The sequence below is a fragment of the Aquila chrysaetos genome, chromosome 8 (assembly GCF_900496995.4).
Source record: "Aquila chrysaetos chrysaetos chromosome 8, bAquChr1.4, whole genome shotgun sequence".
Classification (NCBI taxonomy): Eukaryota; Metazoa; Chordata; class Aves; order Accipitriformes; family Accipitridae; genus Aquila; species Aquila chrysaetos.
In genome coordinates this window covers 39,682,789-39,700,742 of record NC_044011.1, presented here as the reverse complement: position 1 = coordinate 39,700,742, position 17,954 = coordinate 39,682,789, and the positions used below count along the sequence as shown (strand labels likewise).

The window sequence follows — 17,954 nt, the reverse complement described above, 5'->3', positions numbered from 1 at the left end:
ATCTGAATTTCCAGTAAAAGGGCTGATAGCTCCTTCAGTGGCCAAGCTGTGCAGTAAGTGTCTTTGATTCATCTGTTACTGGAAACGTTTTGATAATTCACTTTGTTTGCATAGCGCTGCATGGGGATCAGGGGGAAGACTTGCTTTCTCTGTGGGCTTAAGCAGCAAAATGTAAATTGTTATTTTTGTCCCTATGCATGTTTTGCGTGTGGTTGGGTTGCTGGTTTGACATCATGAACAAATTAATGTCTCCTTTTAAACATACGGTGCTCTTTGTTCCAGGTCCCTCGAGTGTCCTTTTTTGAGGTCAAACAGAATACAGTCTAGAAGTCTGTTTTGATTTCAGCTGTTTACTATGAATACTGTAAATAATCTGCAGCCCTCATTGACAAGAATACGAGTACTTGGTTGATTAACAAAAATTCTCAGAAAGCTTGACAAAATTCTCGTCTGGTTAATGTGGTTAGCACATCTGCTGTCTCTGCCCTGTCTCCCCATCTCCTGCCTGTTTGTCCTGAGCTTTCTGAGCTTGAACTGGACAGAGGCGTTAAACAACGTGGTACCAGTCTCTAAGAAGGTCAGGCTGGTTCTGAGATCACAAGGTCACCAGATACGCTGGAAATATGACTTAATCCACCACACAGAGGAGATGTGAAGCTTAAGCAGCATTTGCTTTCCAGACAGAACGCAACTTAAAAGCGTGAGGAGTCTGTCCAGAGGTGAAAAGTGGAAACTTGTGTATCAGTTCTGTCTCTTAACCAGAAGATGTCTTTTCCTCAGTGTAGGATTTTACTGGGTTTTTTAATGCAGAGAGCAGCATCAGGTGCTTCATATAAGTACAGACAACAGTGACTGATGTTTTTAAGGGCTGCGAAATGAAATCGTGCATTCCTTCCTCTCTGGAAAACACTCAAAGGAGCAACGCCGTACGCATCTTCAGCTCCCGCAGAGCACGCCGACGTGTGTACGACCCAGCGGCGAGTCTGTGCTTCTGGACTTGGTGCACTCAAGATCAGTGTGCTGGCTCCCAGCTGAACATTCAGGTCATCTCTGTAACCTCCGTTGCACGAGAGGTTTATGCAGACTAAGCCTGCAATGGTTAATTTTGGCATACAGTTGCCCTTGGTGGTATGTGAAGTATTCTGTAGCTTCATTGTTTCTGTCCTTCCTCTGGAGCTTGTGCAGAAATGTCAGCGGTCTCCAAGTGCTGTGCCTACGTGCAGAGCTTGGGGACTGGCCTCTGCTCACATTTCTTCATGAAAAGTGAAATTTCATGCCTAACCTAAGAAGATTTTTTTCACAGCCTAAGCAGGACTGACTAATAAAAGGGGCAGCAGAGTTTTCTGCGTGAGCAGACGTCTGGCAGGGCAGCCTCTGAGAGCAAGACTCTGTGAAGTGTGCGGGACCCAACGGCATGTGTCACTGTGTGGGGGGACAGGTGACCCTGGTCTGGGCAAAAATATACTTAGGAGAGCCCTGTAGGAAGACGCCTGCTGTAGTAGGTGGATTTGATTGCTTGCCTGCAGGAGAATCTCTAAAATATTTTTTTGAATGTTGAGAGATTGGAACCTTGCACTTTGTTTTAAGAGCGCTTGCTATATTGGCAGGCTCTGCTCCCAGATTCAAGCAGCGTAAAAGATGTGAATGACCTTGACTTGTTTAGGGGCTGAGCTACTATCTGTTGATCAGTGGTAGGGATTAAATTGGAGCAGGTCCTTGCTTAACTCTGCTTGCCAGTCTCCCAACTCTTTAGAGTAAAGAATTTATGACCATGCAAATGACTTAATGAAATATCATGGGGCTATTTGAGATAGTAAATTTTGCTTTTCCTAGCAAGTGACTTGAAGGTCACACTGGAATTGGTATGGACTCCCTTCCCCAGCCCTGGCTCAGATTTGCTCATGGAATAAGTTCATCCGATGAATAAAACTTAATTGACAAGTTCTCTGAAAAACAACTTCACTCTGTTGCACAACACGAGTAGTCAAACGTAGAGAAGTAGGTTGCTGTGCAGTCAGAAGCCAGCAGAACTGCTTTGATGGATCTTGGTAATTAGTATTTACTGCAAGTCAATTATGTCACAGGTATTTTAATTAATGGGTGACTAGGAAAAATACAACCACCTGATGAGAAACCTTCAGAAGTGATTTATTTTTATTATTTTCAAGAACAGATATCTCTGTCGAGCCTTCCAGTTTAATGGAGTTTATGGAGTGAAATGAATCATTTCAGCCTGTTTTTGGCCAGAAGTCTTTTGAGGCCAACTCGATGGCCCAGCTGAGAAGTAATAGCCTCTTGAAACAGGCAAGGAGATAATAAGCCCCGGGGGTTTGGCTTGCTAGTGCCTCTGTTCACCTGCTCTGTGGCCCGCACTCGAGGGGAGAGGGCTTGTGCAAACCTCTCTGAAGCCTCTCCCATGAGTTGGGGAAACTCGGGAACCCTCCTGGTCCCGCATGTAGTCAGGGAGTGTGGTTGGTTACTGGGGGCTCTCCAGGATGCTTCTCAGGTTTCTCCTGGCTTTTTGTAGCACTGTCCTCAATTCCATGATCTTGCCAAGTACTATTCCTACCCGTATCTCTTACCGTGCCACATCAGTTTTAGCTAGATTTGCTTATAGGCTAGAGAGATATTAGGGAAGGGTAATAATTGTATTTCATTATTCAACTGCCACTTACTTTGACTTTTACGCTTTTCCTGGCAGAGTTTTGTTGCCAGTTCTGCTGATGCTTCGGGGAGGGGGATGCTTTTTCTCCTTTCTCTGCCATTTCTACTGCTGGTCTCCTGCCTGTTCATGCCCACTTGCAGGATGGTGTGATGAGTGGCTTCTGTAAGTCTGGTTTTAAGTGGATTCATTTAAGTTGGGTTGCTGCTGTATGTCTGCCTTTGTGATCCCTTAGAGAGACTGTCCCTGCCTGTGCGTGCAATGCTAGCTTCCAAGGAAAGCTGAGCTGGCAACAAATACTACCTTTGAGTGAGAGTGTAGATTTTCAAGAAAATATTTTAGAGTACTCAGGTTTCTGTAGTAGAGGCAAGCTCCATTTTTACAATGAAAGGCATTGTTGAATATTGCAAGTCTGGTTTTGCAGCAAAACAGTAGCAAGTACTCAGAGGCTGGTTATGAGTGTCAGGAACCCCTGCACGTGTTTTGAAGTGTGTGCGATGACTTTCTTTTGTTGCATTGCAGAAGTAAAACTGTTCCTGAAGTTGTACTTTAGTACTGACTTGTAGCATTCGTAAGGGGAGCCTGTGTGCTTCAGGAGTGTTCAGACTGGGTCTCAGCCAAGGTGTACCTTGAGGAGTGCCCTGTGTCCAGCCTGAGCAAGGAGAGTGTGGGTCAGAGGCAGATGTACAGCTGGCTGGAGTGGAGCTGGCATACACTGTAGAGCACAGCGGCGTTTTGCTCCAATCTGGTCACGAGTGGCTTTCCCTCTGAAGAGGGTTGATGTTAAATACTTTCTGCAGCTGGTAGGTGTGTTGGCTAGAAAGCTGAAGTGTCTCTGTAACTAGCCGGGACTTCACTGGTTTCGGCAAGAGTTATCTTTGGTGAGGCTTATTAGACCAAAGACAAATTTGCTGTGAAAAACCAGAGGGAAGGAGGGATGGCATGTGGCCATGAACCTGCACCTCTCACTGTCGAGGTAATATGGTATGAGAGAGGCTTGGTATTTGACTGAAGGAAGAGGTTGAAAAAGTTTTATTTTGATTTTGAAAAAGATTTAAAAACCTTTACACTTTTTCACAAAACAGTTCTGATTTTCCAGCCAGCCCCATCAGCTGTCTTCTAAATAGAGGAAATTTTCTAATTTTAAAGCCTTTCACTTGGAGACAGCCCAGGTAAGGGCTGGTGTGTCAGTGGCTTGCTGGAGTCCCTTCCCATGTAGCTTCAGCGGTGACCCCGTCTGGTGTTTGAATCTGTAAAACACGCTGGTGCCCACGTCATTCCCCATCTCCATCCTCTGGATCGCTTGCGGCAAGTGCGCGAGAAGCCCCTGTCTGGGTTGCGCTCCCTGTGTGAATAACCCACTTTGTTCTTCTCTTCGTCCCTTACAGATCACTTGGTGGCCCACGGACGTATGGCCGAGAAGGAAGCCCGGAGAAAGTTCAAGCAAATAGTGGCTGCTGTCAACTTTTGTCACTGTCGTAATATAGTCCACAGAGATCTGAAGGCAGAAAATCTACTTCTGGATGCTAACCTTAACATCAAAATAGCAGGTGAGCTAAGACTAGCAGTGTGGGAGGAAGGCAGCTGCTTTCAGAAGTTAATAAATGTAGGCATTGGCTGCTTCCAGGTATTCAGAGAGAAGGAAACGCAGTGCAGCTAAAGGAAGCTTTGGATTTCGGTGTGGCCTGCTGCCCAGAGCTGAAACTGCCAGGTTGTAGCCGGGAGATTTATATCTCCCTTCAAGTAGCACAAAATAAAAGACGACAAAAAAAAAGCAAGTTTGGCTTCGTAGGCAGATATGCGGCTGTAGATACTGTGGTGTTCCAATACGCTGGATAGTGGGTGAGACTAATATTAAAAAATTGACCTTGCTTTGAGTCCTGCTGCCGGTTTAGGACTTCTTTGAAGCAGGTCAGACTGGCTGAGAGAGAAAGAATGGAAAAGGTGGGATGACAACATTTATGGTAGAGCAGTGAAGGGGAAACAGCACTCTTGGAATCATTTCACTATGCTGTCTGACAGAGCAAGAGAAGTAGCGCCAGTGCTTTGGGTATTTTATTCATTGCAGGGTGAGAAACTGAAGTTACTAAATAAACAGGCCCTTACAGTCTGTTCCCAGTGTTTTGCTGGGCAGTGGGGTTTTTCGCTAATAACTGCCCTTCCAGAGAGCTTGCACCTTGGATGGTTTCTAGACTGACCTAACACAGGCCTGCATGTCTGTGATCCTCTTGTACATGAGATTGAGCCTTGGCTGCTGAGCTCTGTAATGCACTGACTAGACTTGACTTTAGCTTTGTGGGATTATGTAGCAACTGATTGAAACAAGAGGATTTAATACCGCCCTGCTCATCTCATTTCATGGGCTTTTGAATTGGAAGAGCCAAATTTGAATTTGGATTTTGAATCATACTTACTGTTTAATTCTACTAGAGCCTAATGCATAGCAGAGCATTTTTGGAAAGCACTTTGTTGCCCCCTCTCTTAATAGGCTTCCTTGGAGAGCTTGTTGGCTTTTACAAGGGTTTGTAGCTTGATTTAAAAAAAAAAAAAAAAAAAAAAAAAAGTGCTCAGGGCTACAAAACTTTTCAGTCTGTGAGCAATTTTAATACTGGGAGTTGGGGAATACTCTTCTAGCTTGATACCATCTTGGAGAGAGGAACCAGCCTTGTTCCTCGTGTTACTGTTCTCTTCTGTACCATCCGTAGGTGTTAGATTAGAGTTTAATATTTGATTTGTAGTAAAATGATTAGTAATTTCTTTGGTTTCTCTCATCCTCACTTTGTGAGGAGGGAATGGGGAAGGAATAGAAAGGAGTCAAGGACTTCATGAAACTTTCTCTGGACACTTAATAGTATGAACCCTGTCCTCCTTGGCACAAGGATGATAACCTGCTCTTTGCTCTTCTGGGAGCAGAAGATGAGCAAGAGACATGTTGCTGATGAAGTATAAGTGGTTCGTAGTGTTTCCTATGTGTTAAGCTAATCTGTGCTGCCTTGCGCTGTGCAGTGTTTTGTGGCCAACTGAAAGCCTGCTAGCTCACGCTTCCCAGGACTGCGCTGTGTGCAGTCACCGAGAGAAACATACTGACAATGTGGGGAAAATGACTTGGTTTTGCCAGTCAGACTCATTTCCTGCTGAAGGAGGGCAGCAGCAAGCGCCTGTTGGTAGCTGCTGCAGTGGGCAGTGGAAGGAGTTGGTGGCAGGTAACGGAGCTCCGACAAGAAAGGCTGTTCAGGAGGTCTTTATGAGCAGCACTTTCTGGTGTCTGTTTTATGCGAACAGATGCACTAATGATTTGAGGCCATCTTGTGTTCATGGGGTAAAATCTAATCTGTGTGTAGGGGGGGAGGGTGCCTAGCAAATAAAAAGAAAGAAAGAAGTTAAAAACTAACCCAGGTAGAAACTGGAATACGGCTGGATTTCCTACAGAAATGTCCACATGAGCATGCTGACAAGCTCTGTGAATGTCTGAAAATTGTGGAAACTTTTTTTTTTTTAATCTAAGGGAGTTGGAAACTATTTTCCTTCCAAATCTCTGCTCCCAGAATGGACTCTAGAAGATAGTTCCCACCCTGGTGGTGGTAGTGTTTTACTTGGCAGGAAGATGTGGTAGTGATTTGAAAAGTAGCCTGGAAAAGCTGATTTATGGTATAGGATTTTCCAAGTATTAAGTTTTGTCCCTATAACTCATCAATTACAACTTGACACCGGTTCTTCCATTGTTTCAAGAGCAAAAAAAGAAGCGATAGCAACTGATCTCTTTCACCCCAGACCTCCCAGAATAAACACTACAGAAATGCGCAAAGCCCAGTTACGCAGGGTGGAGGATCGGCTAAACCTTCATTGCCAAACCCGTTAACCATGTCTAACTCAAACCTCTTCAATAATCCATTTAATGTTCAGGTGATGGAAGCTAGACATATATCTCAAGTGTCTTCTGAAGGCTCTGCTCAGTAGGTCTGGTCGCTTTTTATCTGCCAAGTAGCAGCAACATAGACAGCCTGAAGGATGGATGCAGTAAGCCAGTGTGTCATCTCTGACACTCAGAGCTGAGACTGGGACTAGAGCTTTGTGGTTCTTCTGGTACCCATATGTGTAGCCTTTAGTAATGTGCATAATTCTGTCAGCTTTTGGAGTTTTGCAGACTCTCACCGGTGCAGATTTTCTAGCACATTACTACTGACCTCCATTTGCAGCTTTGCATCTCTTACTTGGCATTAGTTAAGTAACTGACACAGCAAGATAGTGTAGCAGTCTCAAAGTCAGTTAATGCTGCTATTCTCACTCAATGGTGACTACAAGTGTGCTTTTGGGGTTTGGGTTCAGGGTTTTTGGGGTTTTTTGATTGATTGCAGCTATACTATTTTTCTGTAAACAGTAAGATAGACACAAACACTCTTACCCTCGTGCTCATTTTTCCCATGGATGCTTTTTCTCCAGCGTACCTTCTCAAAGTCTGAGTCAGTAGCTTCTGGCACTATGTTCACTTGTGCTCCCAGTCAGAGGGTTCAGCCAGGAGTTGAGATTATTGCTAAATACCCAGGCCTTCCTGGGGTATGGTTTCAGAGAGGAATCTGATCTATGCATTGCTTTGCATTCGTTTGCAAGAGCCTGCTTGCTCTTTCACCTTCTGAGGATAAAAGTTCCTGTTGTGCAGATAGTAAAGGCTCTTGCTCTGAGGAAACGTGAGGGACTGGGCCCACCTTTTTATAGCACAGAGATGTTTCTTTTAAATATTTTCCCTATATCACATCATTGTGACTTTTACCTTGCTCTTTAAAAATGCTCCTCTTCCCTCTGCATCTGTTTGTGGAATGAGACCTGGTTGCTCCCTGGGGATTTGGATTTGTATGTCTGGGGTGAACTGGGGTGACTTGTCATAGTTTTTAAGAAAGTTTATTTAAGTTGTAGTTTGGGTTTTTTGGTTTGGTTTAGATTTTGTTTTGTTGTTTTTTGTTGCTTTGGGGTTTTCAAATCCCCCGCTGAACTTTCAGGGGGGCTTTTAAAAAGTCAGCTGTTTTCACCAGCCTTGACGTCAGTTGATGCAGCACAGGTGGGTTCTGGAAGCTGTTTCCAGCCTTTGAGCAGTGCTTCACGTAAGATGGAGCCGTCTGGCTCCAGCTCCCCGCAGAGATGAGCAGCGTGACTCACCCGGAGCTCGGAAAGTGCTGGGTAGAGCAGTAGCTCTCCACAGGGAGAGGTTTTTCATCCTGAAATCTTGGGCAGCTGGTGGGTGAGCGCAGGAGCTCCAGGACCTGCTGGGTGAACACTGACATGCTGGTGGCAGCATCTCTGCCCTTCTAGCCTGGTCCTCTAAGGAGAGGCTCTGTGGGGCTGCTCTCTCTGCCCACCTCCTCTCCGCTGTCAAAAAGAGCTGTGAACCCATGGGCTAATTTCAACCTGATGTGGAAGAGGGGTAAAGTTTTAAAGATGGCCAATCTCCTGCAGCTCTTACGAAGCAGAGAAGGTTGCGGGAGGCAGCTGTTGCATGTCTGTTCAGAGGCAGTGGTGGCTGCCAGCTGGCACGGCAAGGCAAAGCTCTGCCCTCGCTGCAGAATGTGCTGCTGCTTGCTCACCATGCCGCTATCAAATGGGGCTCGTCGGCATGACCGGTTAGCGGGCCAGTGCAGCAGTGCGGGGAGCACCTCGGTCCTCTGTCCTGTGCAGAGCTGGAGCTGGTGCCGGGCTGCACGGGGCGGCGTTCGCTGCTTTGAAAATACGGTTGTTTCCCACAGTGCTGCAAAGCCCATTCGAGTACATACAAGGATAAATAAAAGTAACTAAACCAGAATAGTTTGCTCAATATATGTGAAGTACCAAAATTCCAACGTGTTCTTGCACAGTCGGAAAGAGTTTACATCTAAACTTGACTACAGATGCTTTGTTGTGAGGAGATGAAAATACATTTAGTGCTCTAGTTTTTGTTGCTTGCTCTCATAGCTGTAATTCAGGCACTTGTTATACGTCCTGCTTTAAACATGAGACAGAACAGCTCAAAAGCTTGCAGAGGTGGAAAAGACAATTGTGTGGCTGTGTACTATTTCCCTGAAATAGTCCTCCAAAGGCTGACTGCTCCCGTGTTTTGGAAGTTTAAATGAGTTAATTTCCAACAGTAAAAACCCAAAGGATGTTTAACTGCCTCGTTTTGATACTGTGATGCTTTTAAAGAACATTTACCATGTCTGTGCTCTGTTTTGAGGTAGGGTTTGAGCAGCGTTGTCTGTACTCCAGGTATTTCCACAGGAACATGCCACGCTAGGTATTCTTTGCAAGCGTAAACCACCTCCACATGGAGAATTTTGCCCCCGCAAAGGGATGGGAGGAGGGGAAGTTGGCTGTACCCTCCTGGCGCTGAGCTAGCAGGAGTCATGCCGACTGCGCCTGCTGTGCCGAGCTGTGCTAGGTGGTCTGCTGAGCTTTGCAGAAGCTGTTTGAAGGAGGAGAGGAAAGTCACCTGAAATTAGGTCATGGAAAATCCTGTAAGGAAAGCGGTGATGGCGAGCGGGAGCACAGACTCACCAGTTAGTGCATTGTCTTTGGAGTGCTTGTGGCGTTTTCTGTGCCTCCTGCACAGAGGTGTTGGCCATCACTGACCTCGCTGATGGCTTGTTCTTGGAAGTTGGTGTGAAACTCTGGGCGCTGGTGTTAAGGGGCTTTTGTTTAGAAGATGACAACTGTTTTCCTTTCTGCAGGGTAATATCGAATGTGTTGGGGCAAACCTGTAGTTTTACATGATTTAGGAAAACAAATATTTCTTGATGGCTAAAGAAGATGGCATGCCAAAGTCCTTACCTTTTAAAGCATGGGTAAAAGACTGTAAGGAGAAATAAGCAGATAAAAACGAAGATGAGTTTTCAAGGTGAATGTGTATTTATTTCAAGAAATGGAAAAAAAACTTTTGCGCTTTTGCATTTCAAGTATTCTTTACCATTTGTATACATGTAGTGAAGTATGCATTTTCGGTCCAATTCTCCTGGCACGACATGGGGATCTTGTGTTTCACTGACAGGTAGGCAGTCAGCTGTGCATTATTCCAGATACGGTGCACTTCTGACCACTGATGGAGTCAAAATTAATCTTAAGCTCTTTATAAGAGATTTTCACTTTCTGCAGCTGTACTGCGTATTTTTGCCATGATGCTTTTTTGGTTTAATCAGTTAGAATTTGCAAACTGAGCTCTGGCCCTCCTTGTTTTTTCCAGTGTTTCTCAACAAGCCTGCCGTGAGGATCTGCTGCTGGTGCAAATGCCATGAAAAATGTCCTTGTTGCTGTGGGTCCCCGTCCGCTTGTATTAATGTCACTCACCCTCCTGCTGGCACACTTCTAGCAGAAACACAGGCAGAGCAGTTTGCAGATAACCTTTGTGGCACCGCTCCTTCTGATGGAGCTTGCTTCTAAGGGCACCTCGTTCACGGGACATGGAGATGCCTCTTTCTGACTGTATGTTTGCTTTTATTCAATGGACACGAAAAAGAAGGAAATTGTTAGTGAAGCTTCTTTCTTTTTGTAAGAAAAAGCTCACTTCTCTTGAGTCCGTTGGTTTCTTTACTTCTTCCAGTGCGAGTCCCAGCTGTGTGCCAGAGGGTGGCAGGTTAATTAGCAGAGAATGCCATTAGTGCCCACATAAGCTGATGGTTGACTGCCCGTAAGGTTAAGACCTTTCTTTTAATTTTTCTTTCAGGATTTATTATTTGCTGTTGGTGGATGATTTGACTTGGTTTGTAGAGCTGCCCACCATAACCAAAGTTTCCAGCTCACATAGCACTTTCTGGAAAATCAAAGTTTCCTGTTCTTTTTCCCTTTGTCTGCATTTTGTCCTTGCTGCCGGCTGCCCTGTCCCTAATGAAGTTGAGAAACTTGACATTGGAGATGGAAATTAACACACAAGATTTATGTGGGATTTCTTGAATATAAGGCGGAAGCCTCATTCCAAACCATCCACCTGACTTGCAGCAACCCTAGTTGATCTGATGGCTGGTGTATTGACTCCAGCATGGAAATCACATGGGCAAAAAGCAAAGAGGAAACTTTTGGAAAGATCTTTGTGTTCTGCTAAGCAAAAGCAGTATGGTTATAGTATGTGAAGCAGGCCTAAGTCTTGGTATTGCAGCAGGTTGTTTAAATGGGGTGTGGTTTATACTGTATGAAGTGGACATGCCGCTGTTAATACTTGGTCTTCTTTTGTCTCAATATGGAGAAAAGTTGCACATTGTCCAGGTGGATTCAGCGTTGCTCTTACTCTTCTTGCCTCTTTTGCACTCTTGTTTCTCTGATGTCTGTGTATCAGTTATCCGTTATGGGATTGTATGTGACTTTACTAGACTCGGCAAATTACTTAAATCCCATTTGCTTAGGACAGTTGGAGTGGATCGTATTCCTCTAATCAGTTCTCTTTGTTCTTTCAGATTTTGGGTTCAGTAACATCTTCACACCTGGTCAACTGCTTAAAACCTGGTGTGGGAGTCCTCCCTATGCTGCTCCAGAGCTCTTTGAAGGAAAGGAATACGATGGGCCAAAGGTTGACATTTGGGTATGCGATGAACCTCCTGCTCTCTTTGATCTGATTTTTGCTCTGTTTGTTTGGCTTTGCTTCCTGAATACTTGGTATGTGTCTTGGAGAAAAGCCCCTGATATGGGAAACAATGTTTTTCAAAGAAACGCTTACAAAATTTTGTTCTGGCTACTGTGTCACATGTTTTCTTTATTGGGAGGTATGGTGCCAAAAATATTAGTTGCCCAGAAAAGCGTTTTTAATTTAGTTTCCCAAAAATACGGTTTGCTTCACCACTGTTGAATGGCAGAGTACTTGCTGCAGTAGGGCTTGATCTGGCAGAGCTGAAAGAGGAAAGGTCAAGTTTTGCTCTGCGAGGTTTTTGCAGAGAGCACATTAGCACAGAGACTTGGGATGGTCTCCTCTGTGGCACTAGCTGTGCAACGCAAAGCCTGCTTTGCCCTGCAGCCCTGCCTTTCAACACCGACTTGGTTGCCTGCTGTCCTGCCTCTTCTCCTCGTGGGGCTCCCCAAGCTCTGCCAGCCAAGCCGGATGAGTGTGAGGGAAGGGTGGCATAGCTGGATTTGAAACGGCCGCGCCATCCCAGTGGTGTTAGGTCGGCTGAAGCTGTTTGGTCTGGGCATGCAGGTTGGCCAGAGTCTCCTGCCGCAGTGGTGTGGGGCTGCCTCAGGCAGGCTGGGGCTGTAGGCTTCTTTAACGATTGGCTTCTGAGGCTCCAAAGAAAGTCTAAATTAGGCTTGAAGTTTGCAGGAGGAATTAAGCTGGCCTGGGATGTCAGCAAGGTCCATTCCAATGGGATTTGCTTTTTTTTCTTTATTATTATTTTATTTTATTTAAACAACATTTACTGCAATTAACTGCAGTCTCCCAGTCTCTCCCTCTAACGTTGCTGACACAACCTTTGTTTTGGACGCAGAGTCTTGGCGTGGTGCTGTACGTGCTGGTTTGCGGCGCTCTGCCCTTCGATGGGAGCACGCTGCAGAACCTGCGGGCGAGGGTGCTCAGTGGGAAATTTCGCATTCCATTTTTCATGTCCACAGGTAAGGGGTGCACACACCTCAGTGTGCCTGCAGCGCTGAGCAGGCACTGGTTGCGTCTCTGCTTACAGATTCTTTGGAGCACTTACATTATAGTATACCAGTTGATTAACGTGCCAGTCAAGTGGTATGCCAGGAAGCTTATCCACTGGATGGTGGTTTGTAACGTAAGCTAAAATGAGTTCCGAGTCTAGAATTTAGAAACCAAAACACTCTTATTTAAAATCTCAGCTTTCATGTATGTAACTGTGCAAACTAGAGCAAAATGTCAGCAAAGATACACTCCTAAATTTTGGGAAATGCGAAAGCTAAAAATGGAAGAGTCATTTAGGAATATAGAGACTCTCACTGTACCTGTTTTAGACAAGATGCTTTTTCACAGCATTATGGCACGTGAGTTTCCAGCAATACCCCCATCAGAGATGAATATCTGTGTCCTGTTTCTGCAAAAATGCTTGTGAATGCTTTAGTAATAAATCTTGTTTTGGAAAAGTATGATTAATTCTCAGATAAGACCAACTTCATTTCAGAATGAGTCACATGTAGGTTCTTGGTTGCCTGCTGTCAGATTAAGGAGTAATTTTGCATGGGCTGCATGGAGTTTCCCAGCTGAAAGCTTCCTTGCCTGCCGCCTTACTTGTGGAAGAGGTTCTCTTCACGCAGAAAATGCTTGCTAAAATGTGGTGCTTTTAAAGCAAGCTTAGATCCCACCCCAAATGGAGGAGAGCCTCAGCAGTCCCCCATAGTGACAGCACATGCATAATACAGTGGAGAAATCATTCACAGTGAGCTGTTCCCGAGTGGGGAATGGTCAGGGGATACTTTGCCCTTCAACCCCCCAAAGCCAGTCGTGTCCCCCGGCCAGTGCCGGCAAGGCGAGGAGGGACGGGGTGACAGCGTGCCACCTAGGGGCTCCGGCAAATAGCACAGGGGCCCGGTGGCCTGGGTGGCTTGCTTCCTTCCTAGCCTGGGGAAATCAAATGTCTGCAGCAAAGCGGCACGTGTGCGAAGTGCAAAAGGAGAAGCAGTATTTTTGCTGTGTATGACTTCCTGCGGAGAAGCGCGTCGCTTTGAAAGAAAAAAGCGCTTTCGCCCTTGCCGCGTGAGGTTGCCTCCTGCAGAAGTCGTGTCCCTCCCTGCGGGTTACCCAGCCTCTCTCTTCCCCTGCAGAATGTGAACATCTGATCCGCCACATGCTGGTCTTGGACCCAAGCAAGCGGCTCTCCATGGAGCAGATCTGCAAACACAAGTGGATGAAGCTTGGGGAGGCCGATGCAGAGTTTGACAGGGTGAGAAGCAGAAGCGAGCTGGTGTGTGAGTGGGGTCTGCTCAGTGCCTGCCGGGCTGCAAATGGGCTCCGGGCACATAGTGCTGCAATGTTCATTTCGGCTGTTTGAGACCTCTTATTGGGAGTGCTGGTGCGCTGCCTTTCCGCTTTCTGTCTCCTGGTCTTGCTTTCCACATCGCTCCTCATCTCCATGTATTTTTGTATCTTTCCCTTTGGCACTGAGAGCCAAAGGGACTAGATTTCGATTTGGTGTGCCATCAGCCTTCAAAGCTCATGGCAGCTTGCAGCCAGAGCCTGGTGCATTGGTTCCTCAGAGCGCTATGACTCATCGGTGTGTCTTTGGGAATGTCAGCACTCAAGTCTGTGTCTGCGCTCTTACAGCTGATAGCGGAGTGTCAGCACCTGAAGACCGAGAGGCAGATGGAGCCACTGAACGAGGACGTGCTGCTAGCAATGGCAGACATGGGGCTGGACAAGGAGCGCACAGTTCAGGTGAGACACCACAGCTGACAGTCATGTCCTGCCTGTTCCCATTGGAGATCAAATGGCCACGTTTGTTGCTTATTGCCTCTGGTAACTGAGCACCCTCAGCATGATATGGAGCATATTTTGTTGTTTGACAAAAGGCACTGACCGCTTTTTCCTTTTCCTCTTTTAGTCATTAAGAGCCGATGCTTATGATCACTACAGTGCAATCTACAGCCTGCTCTGTGACCGCCTGAAGAGACACAAGAATCTGCGCATTGCAGCATCTCCAAGTATACCACGGACCATGACCTTCCCCACCTCTGCTAACATCCAGGTAGATCCTGCTTGCATAATGTTCTTCCAGCCCTGGAAGGCCAGCCAGTCCCTTACCTGCTAAACTCAGACTTGCTTGTGGGTGTCCTCATCCTGGCAGGAGTGTCAAAATGTTCCTCATCCAAGAACTTTGTGTGTATTTAGGGTGCCATAATCCTGAGATTAGGAACAGTTTGTTCATTGGCTGTGGGTTTAGCGAATACCTTTCAGACAAAGTCTTGTGTTAGCTTAGCGACAGAGGAGAAGGCAATGTGAGGGTTACTGTTCGGGAGGCAGAGTTTACAGACCAGGACTCCGGTGCGATGCTTCTTCCTCAATTTGTGCTGCTGTCCAAGAAATGAGTATTTGCTTTAAGAGAGGCCAGGTCATAAGGGAAGCAGAAGAGATGCTGACCCTGCCTGAACAGAAGGGAGGAGGGGAAATGAGGCAACCCCTTGAGAATTAGGAATAAACTGATCTTCACTGGCTCCAGGGTAACCTCTCTATTCCCAAGTGCTTAGGTCTGTGCACTGGTGTTAATCCAGCGGTGCTTGTAAAGGGGTTGTACGAGATGCTAGCTTCATGCCTTCTGATTTTGATCTTACTGCTCTTGCAGACAGAACAGACAGGCAATACCATGAGCATCAATGTGCCACAAGTCCAGCTCATCAACCCTGAAAACCAAATTGTGGAGGTGAGGTACACCCCTTGATGGCCCCTGCAAGTTCTTTTCCCAGGCTTGCACCAAAGCCTTTTGCTTGACCCTCACATTGTGTTTCAACATCTCCAATGTTTTGCCTGCCCAGACTGACGGAACAATGAACTTAGACAGTGATGAAGGGGAAGAGCCATCACCTGAAGCTCTGGTCCGTTACCTCTCCATGAGAAGGCACACAGTTGGAGTAGCTGACCCACGGTTAGTATTGGACCCTAACTCCCTGAGGGAGGGTTAAGGGAACCTGAAGATTTACTCCTAGCACATGACTTTGCTCCTTCTGAGATGTCACAGATTTATTCATGTGCTCCATTGGCAGATGAGAGGCTAATGCCTGAAGGGGACTTCTGGGCTCTGTGCTATATAAGACTTGATACATTTTGGACTGGCAATGGTCTCCAGTTTCTGGGCTGGCAAATATGCTTCACAGTGTGCCCCTCAGTCCCAGGTCTCTGCTTCACTCTAGGCAGACCAGGTGGTGATGAGTGCGTGTATCTGTATCATAGCTGCTATCAAACCTTTGGTTTCCCACTCCTGCTGTGAGTGGCTTAGAGTTATTTCTGCAAACTTGATTTTTGCTAGACGGAGAAAGAAATTCAAGGTGTCTCTTTAGCAAAAGTGTTCTTTTAAACGTCCTAGTCCCGTTGCACAGCTTGGTTAGTATTTCAGCTGAGGATGAGAGGCTTTCCTCTTCTTCCTCATCAGCTCTGTGTAAGCTCTAGTGGTGTTCACTGGTGTGCAAGCCGGTTTCTCACCTAAGGTGCACTGCTCTCATGTCCTAGGTAAAGTTTTTGTGATAAATGCAACTTGAGGGTAATGCAAAGAGCTAGTTCTGGCAAATCTCAACTTGGAGGGGAAGAAGGAACAAGTGAAAACCAAAGGGTGGCTTGGCTACTCTCCGTGACCATTTTCTGGAGCAGTAAGAAGCCTTTTTGTGAAGGGAAGCAGAGTGTGCTGGGCCTATGGGTGGTGCTCTCCACATCATTGCTAATTCGCCTGTCTGTAAATGTGATTGCACAGGACGGAAGTCATGGAAGATCTGCAGAAGCTCCTGCCTGGCTTCCCCCGTGTCACTCCTCAGGCTCCGTTCCTGCAGGTGACCCCGAATGTGAACTTCATGCACAATGTGCTGCCTAGGCAGAACCTGCAGCCCACGGGTCAGCTGGAGTACAAGGTACTGACTGATGCGTGCGCTCCCTGCTGCAGTCTGTGCCCCACCAGCACGTGGGGGTGTGTTTGTGCTCGCACTTGCTCTCTCTATCTGCCAGTTCCTTGGACTCCATAAGCTTCAAGGTTTATCCTCTTGCTGTCTCTTTAGGTATCATTCTACTTGGTTACTTAAAAAGCCAAAGAATGAAAGAACACTGCAATATGAAATTAATTAATGGGCTGAGGAGAAATAGGACTGTGCTGCCTGGCTTTGGAGCTGCAGGTTGCAGCCTGCCTGGCAACTAAAGCAGAGTGCAGAGAAATGGAGAGTTAAACACCACTTTTCCACTGAGACTGCCTCTCTCTGCCCCACGTCAGCTCTGAGATGTTGGTGATACTCCTTCATCTCTTCTGAAGCCCAGAAGGCTTGTTTTCTCTCATGCCAGTGTCTGGGTTTGTGACCTTGGGGCTCAGGTACCAGAAGGATCTGGTATGGGGTCGATAACTGCACTGTCTGTGCTTCCCAGGAGCAGTCCCTGCTGCAGCCCCCCACCCTGCAGCTGCTGAATGGCATGGGCCCTCTGGGGCGGAGGGCATCAGATGGCGGAGCTAACATCCAGTTACATGCACAGCAACTGCTGAAACGTCCTCGAGGTCCATCTCCGCTCGTCACTATGACGCCAGTAAGTAGCAAAAGAAAAGAAGAGAATTGGTGGCATGCTTATAAATATCTCCTCCCACAGGCAGAGGTGACTGCCTCCAGGTCACGGCAGACAGAGTAGTAGCTCAGTCTGTAGCTCTCTGGAAGCACTGCAGGGAGTGTGCCTGCATGCTTCCAAAGGTTGCCCCGCTCTGGAGCGGCGGGGTGCTCTGTCCCCTTGTGGGAGAGTTGCTGTTCTCTCCTGTAGCTAGCAGCTGAGAAGGTATTCCTCCCTGGAATTGACAAAGTATTTGTGAACTTAATTTTTAACGGTTGCTTTTCTTCTCCTTTGCTGATCTAATAGAGAAAACAAAAATGTCCATCTTGGGCGTTAATGCACATTCTTTCTTGATGCATCTGTAGCACCTGGTAGCACCAAAAGAAGCAGCAACCTTGTACAAGCAGTTTTGTTTGGGGAAGGAATGTTGGAAGGGGTTCTTGGCTGGGTGGCCTTGGTGCTGCAGAGGAGCTGACATACATCCTTGTGAAAGCTTGTTTGGGGAGGTCAGGTGTCCACTGTGCGGATGGGACCACGCCGACTGCTTTCTGGAACCCATGGCTTCTCTTCTCTCCGCAGGCTGTCCCAGCTGTCACCCCGGTGGATGAGGAGAGCTCTGATGGGGAGCCAGATCAGGAAGCTGTGCAGAGGTAACTCCCAGTCTGTTAACATTTGCCCTTACTACCTCCAAGAGGCTCACCCTGTGGGGTTCCACAGCTGAATTAAAACACGAGCAACCTCATCACAGGCAACAATGTTGATTACAGCGAAGGCTCAACGTTTCTCTTGTTCTTGTGGGTGTTGATTACTGTAAGCAATTACTCCTCTGACACTACTAGGTGCTTACAAAGCTGGATTCCCCCTGAAATGGTTAGCTAATTGAGCAGTAGGTTCTCCAGAAACTCTGAAACTGCTAAATTCCTTTGCTTAGTGTGCACCAGCATGCAATCCACACTAACCTGCAAAATGAGTGCTAAGTGATTCACCCCTCCCTGCTGAGTGATGGAGGTATGAAGATCTCATCTGTGGCCTTGGGTGTCAATGCAGCTTTTGTATCAAGACATGCAGTAAACATCCAACTCTGATGCCTTAAACAAAGTGAGCTTGCTGGAA

General features: G+C 46.6%; 1 protein-coding gene across 3 annotated transcripts in view; it reads left to right on the top strand.

The window, feature by feature from the left end:
* SIK3 (SIK family kinase 3) overlaps positions 1-17,954 on the top strand; it is a 92,235-nt gene that overhangs the window by 55,675 nt on the left and 18,606 nt on the right. For all 3 annotated transcript variants that reach the window (XM_030022371.2, XM_030022372.2, XM_030022373.2), the window contains exons 4-14: positions 4,051-4,212; positions 11,068-11,192; positions 12,091-12,214; positions 13,382-13,500; positions 13,881-13,991; positions 14,158-14,301; positions 14,896-14,973; positions 15,086-15,195; positions 16,015-16,168; positions 16,671-16,826; positions 17,421-17,491. In XM_030022371.2, coding sequence (XP_029878231.1) covers positions 4,051-4,212; positions 11,068-11,192; positions 12,091-12,214; positions 13,382-13,500; positions 13,881-13,991; positions 14,158-14,301; positions 14,896-14,973; positions 15,086-15,195; positions 16,015-16,168; positions 16,671-16,826; positions 17,421-17,491 — 1,354 coding nt within the window. The remainder of the gene's footprint in view (positions 1-4,050; positions 4,213-11,067; positions 11,193-12,090; positions 12,215-13,381; positions 13,501-13,880; positions 13,992-14,157; positions 14,302-14,895; positions 14,974-15,085; positions 15,196-16,014; positions 16,169-16,670; positions 16,827-17,420; positions 17,492-17,954) is intronic.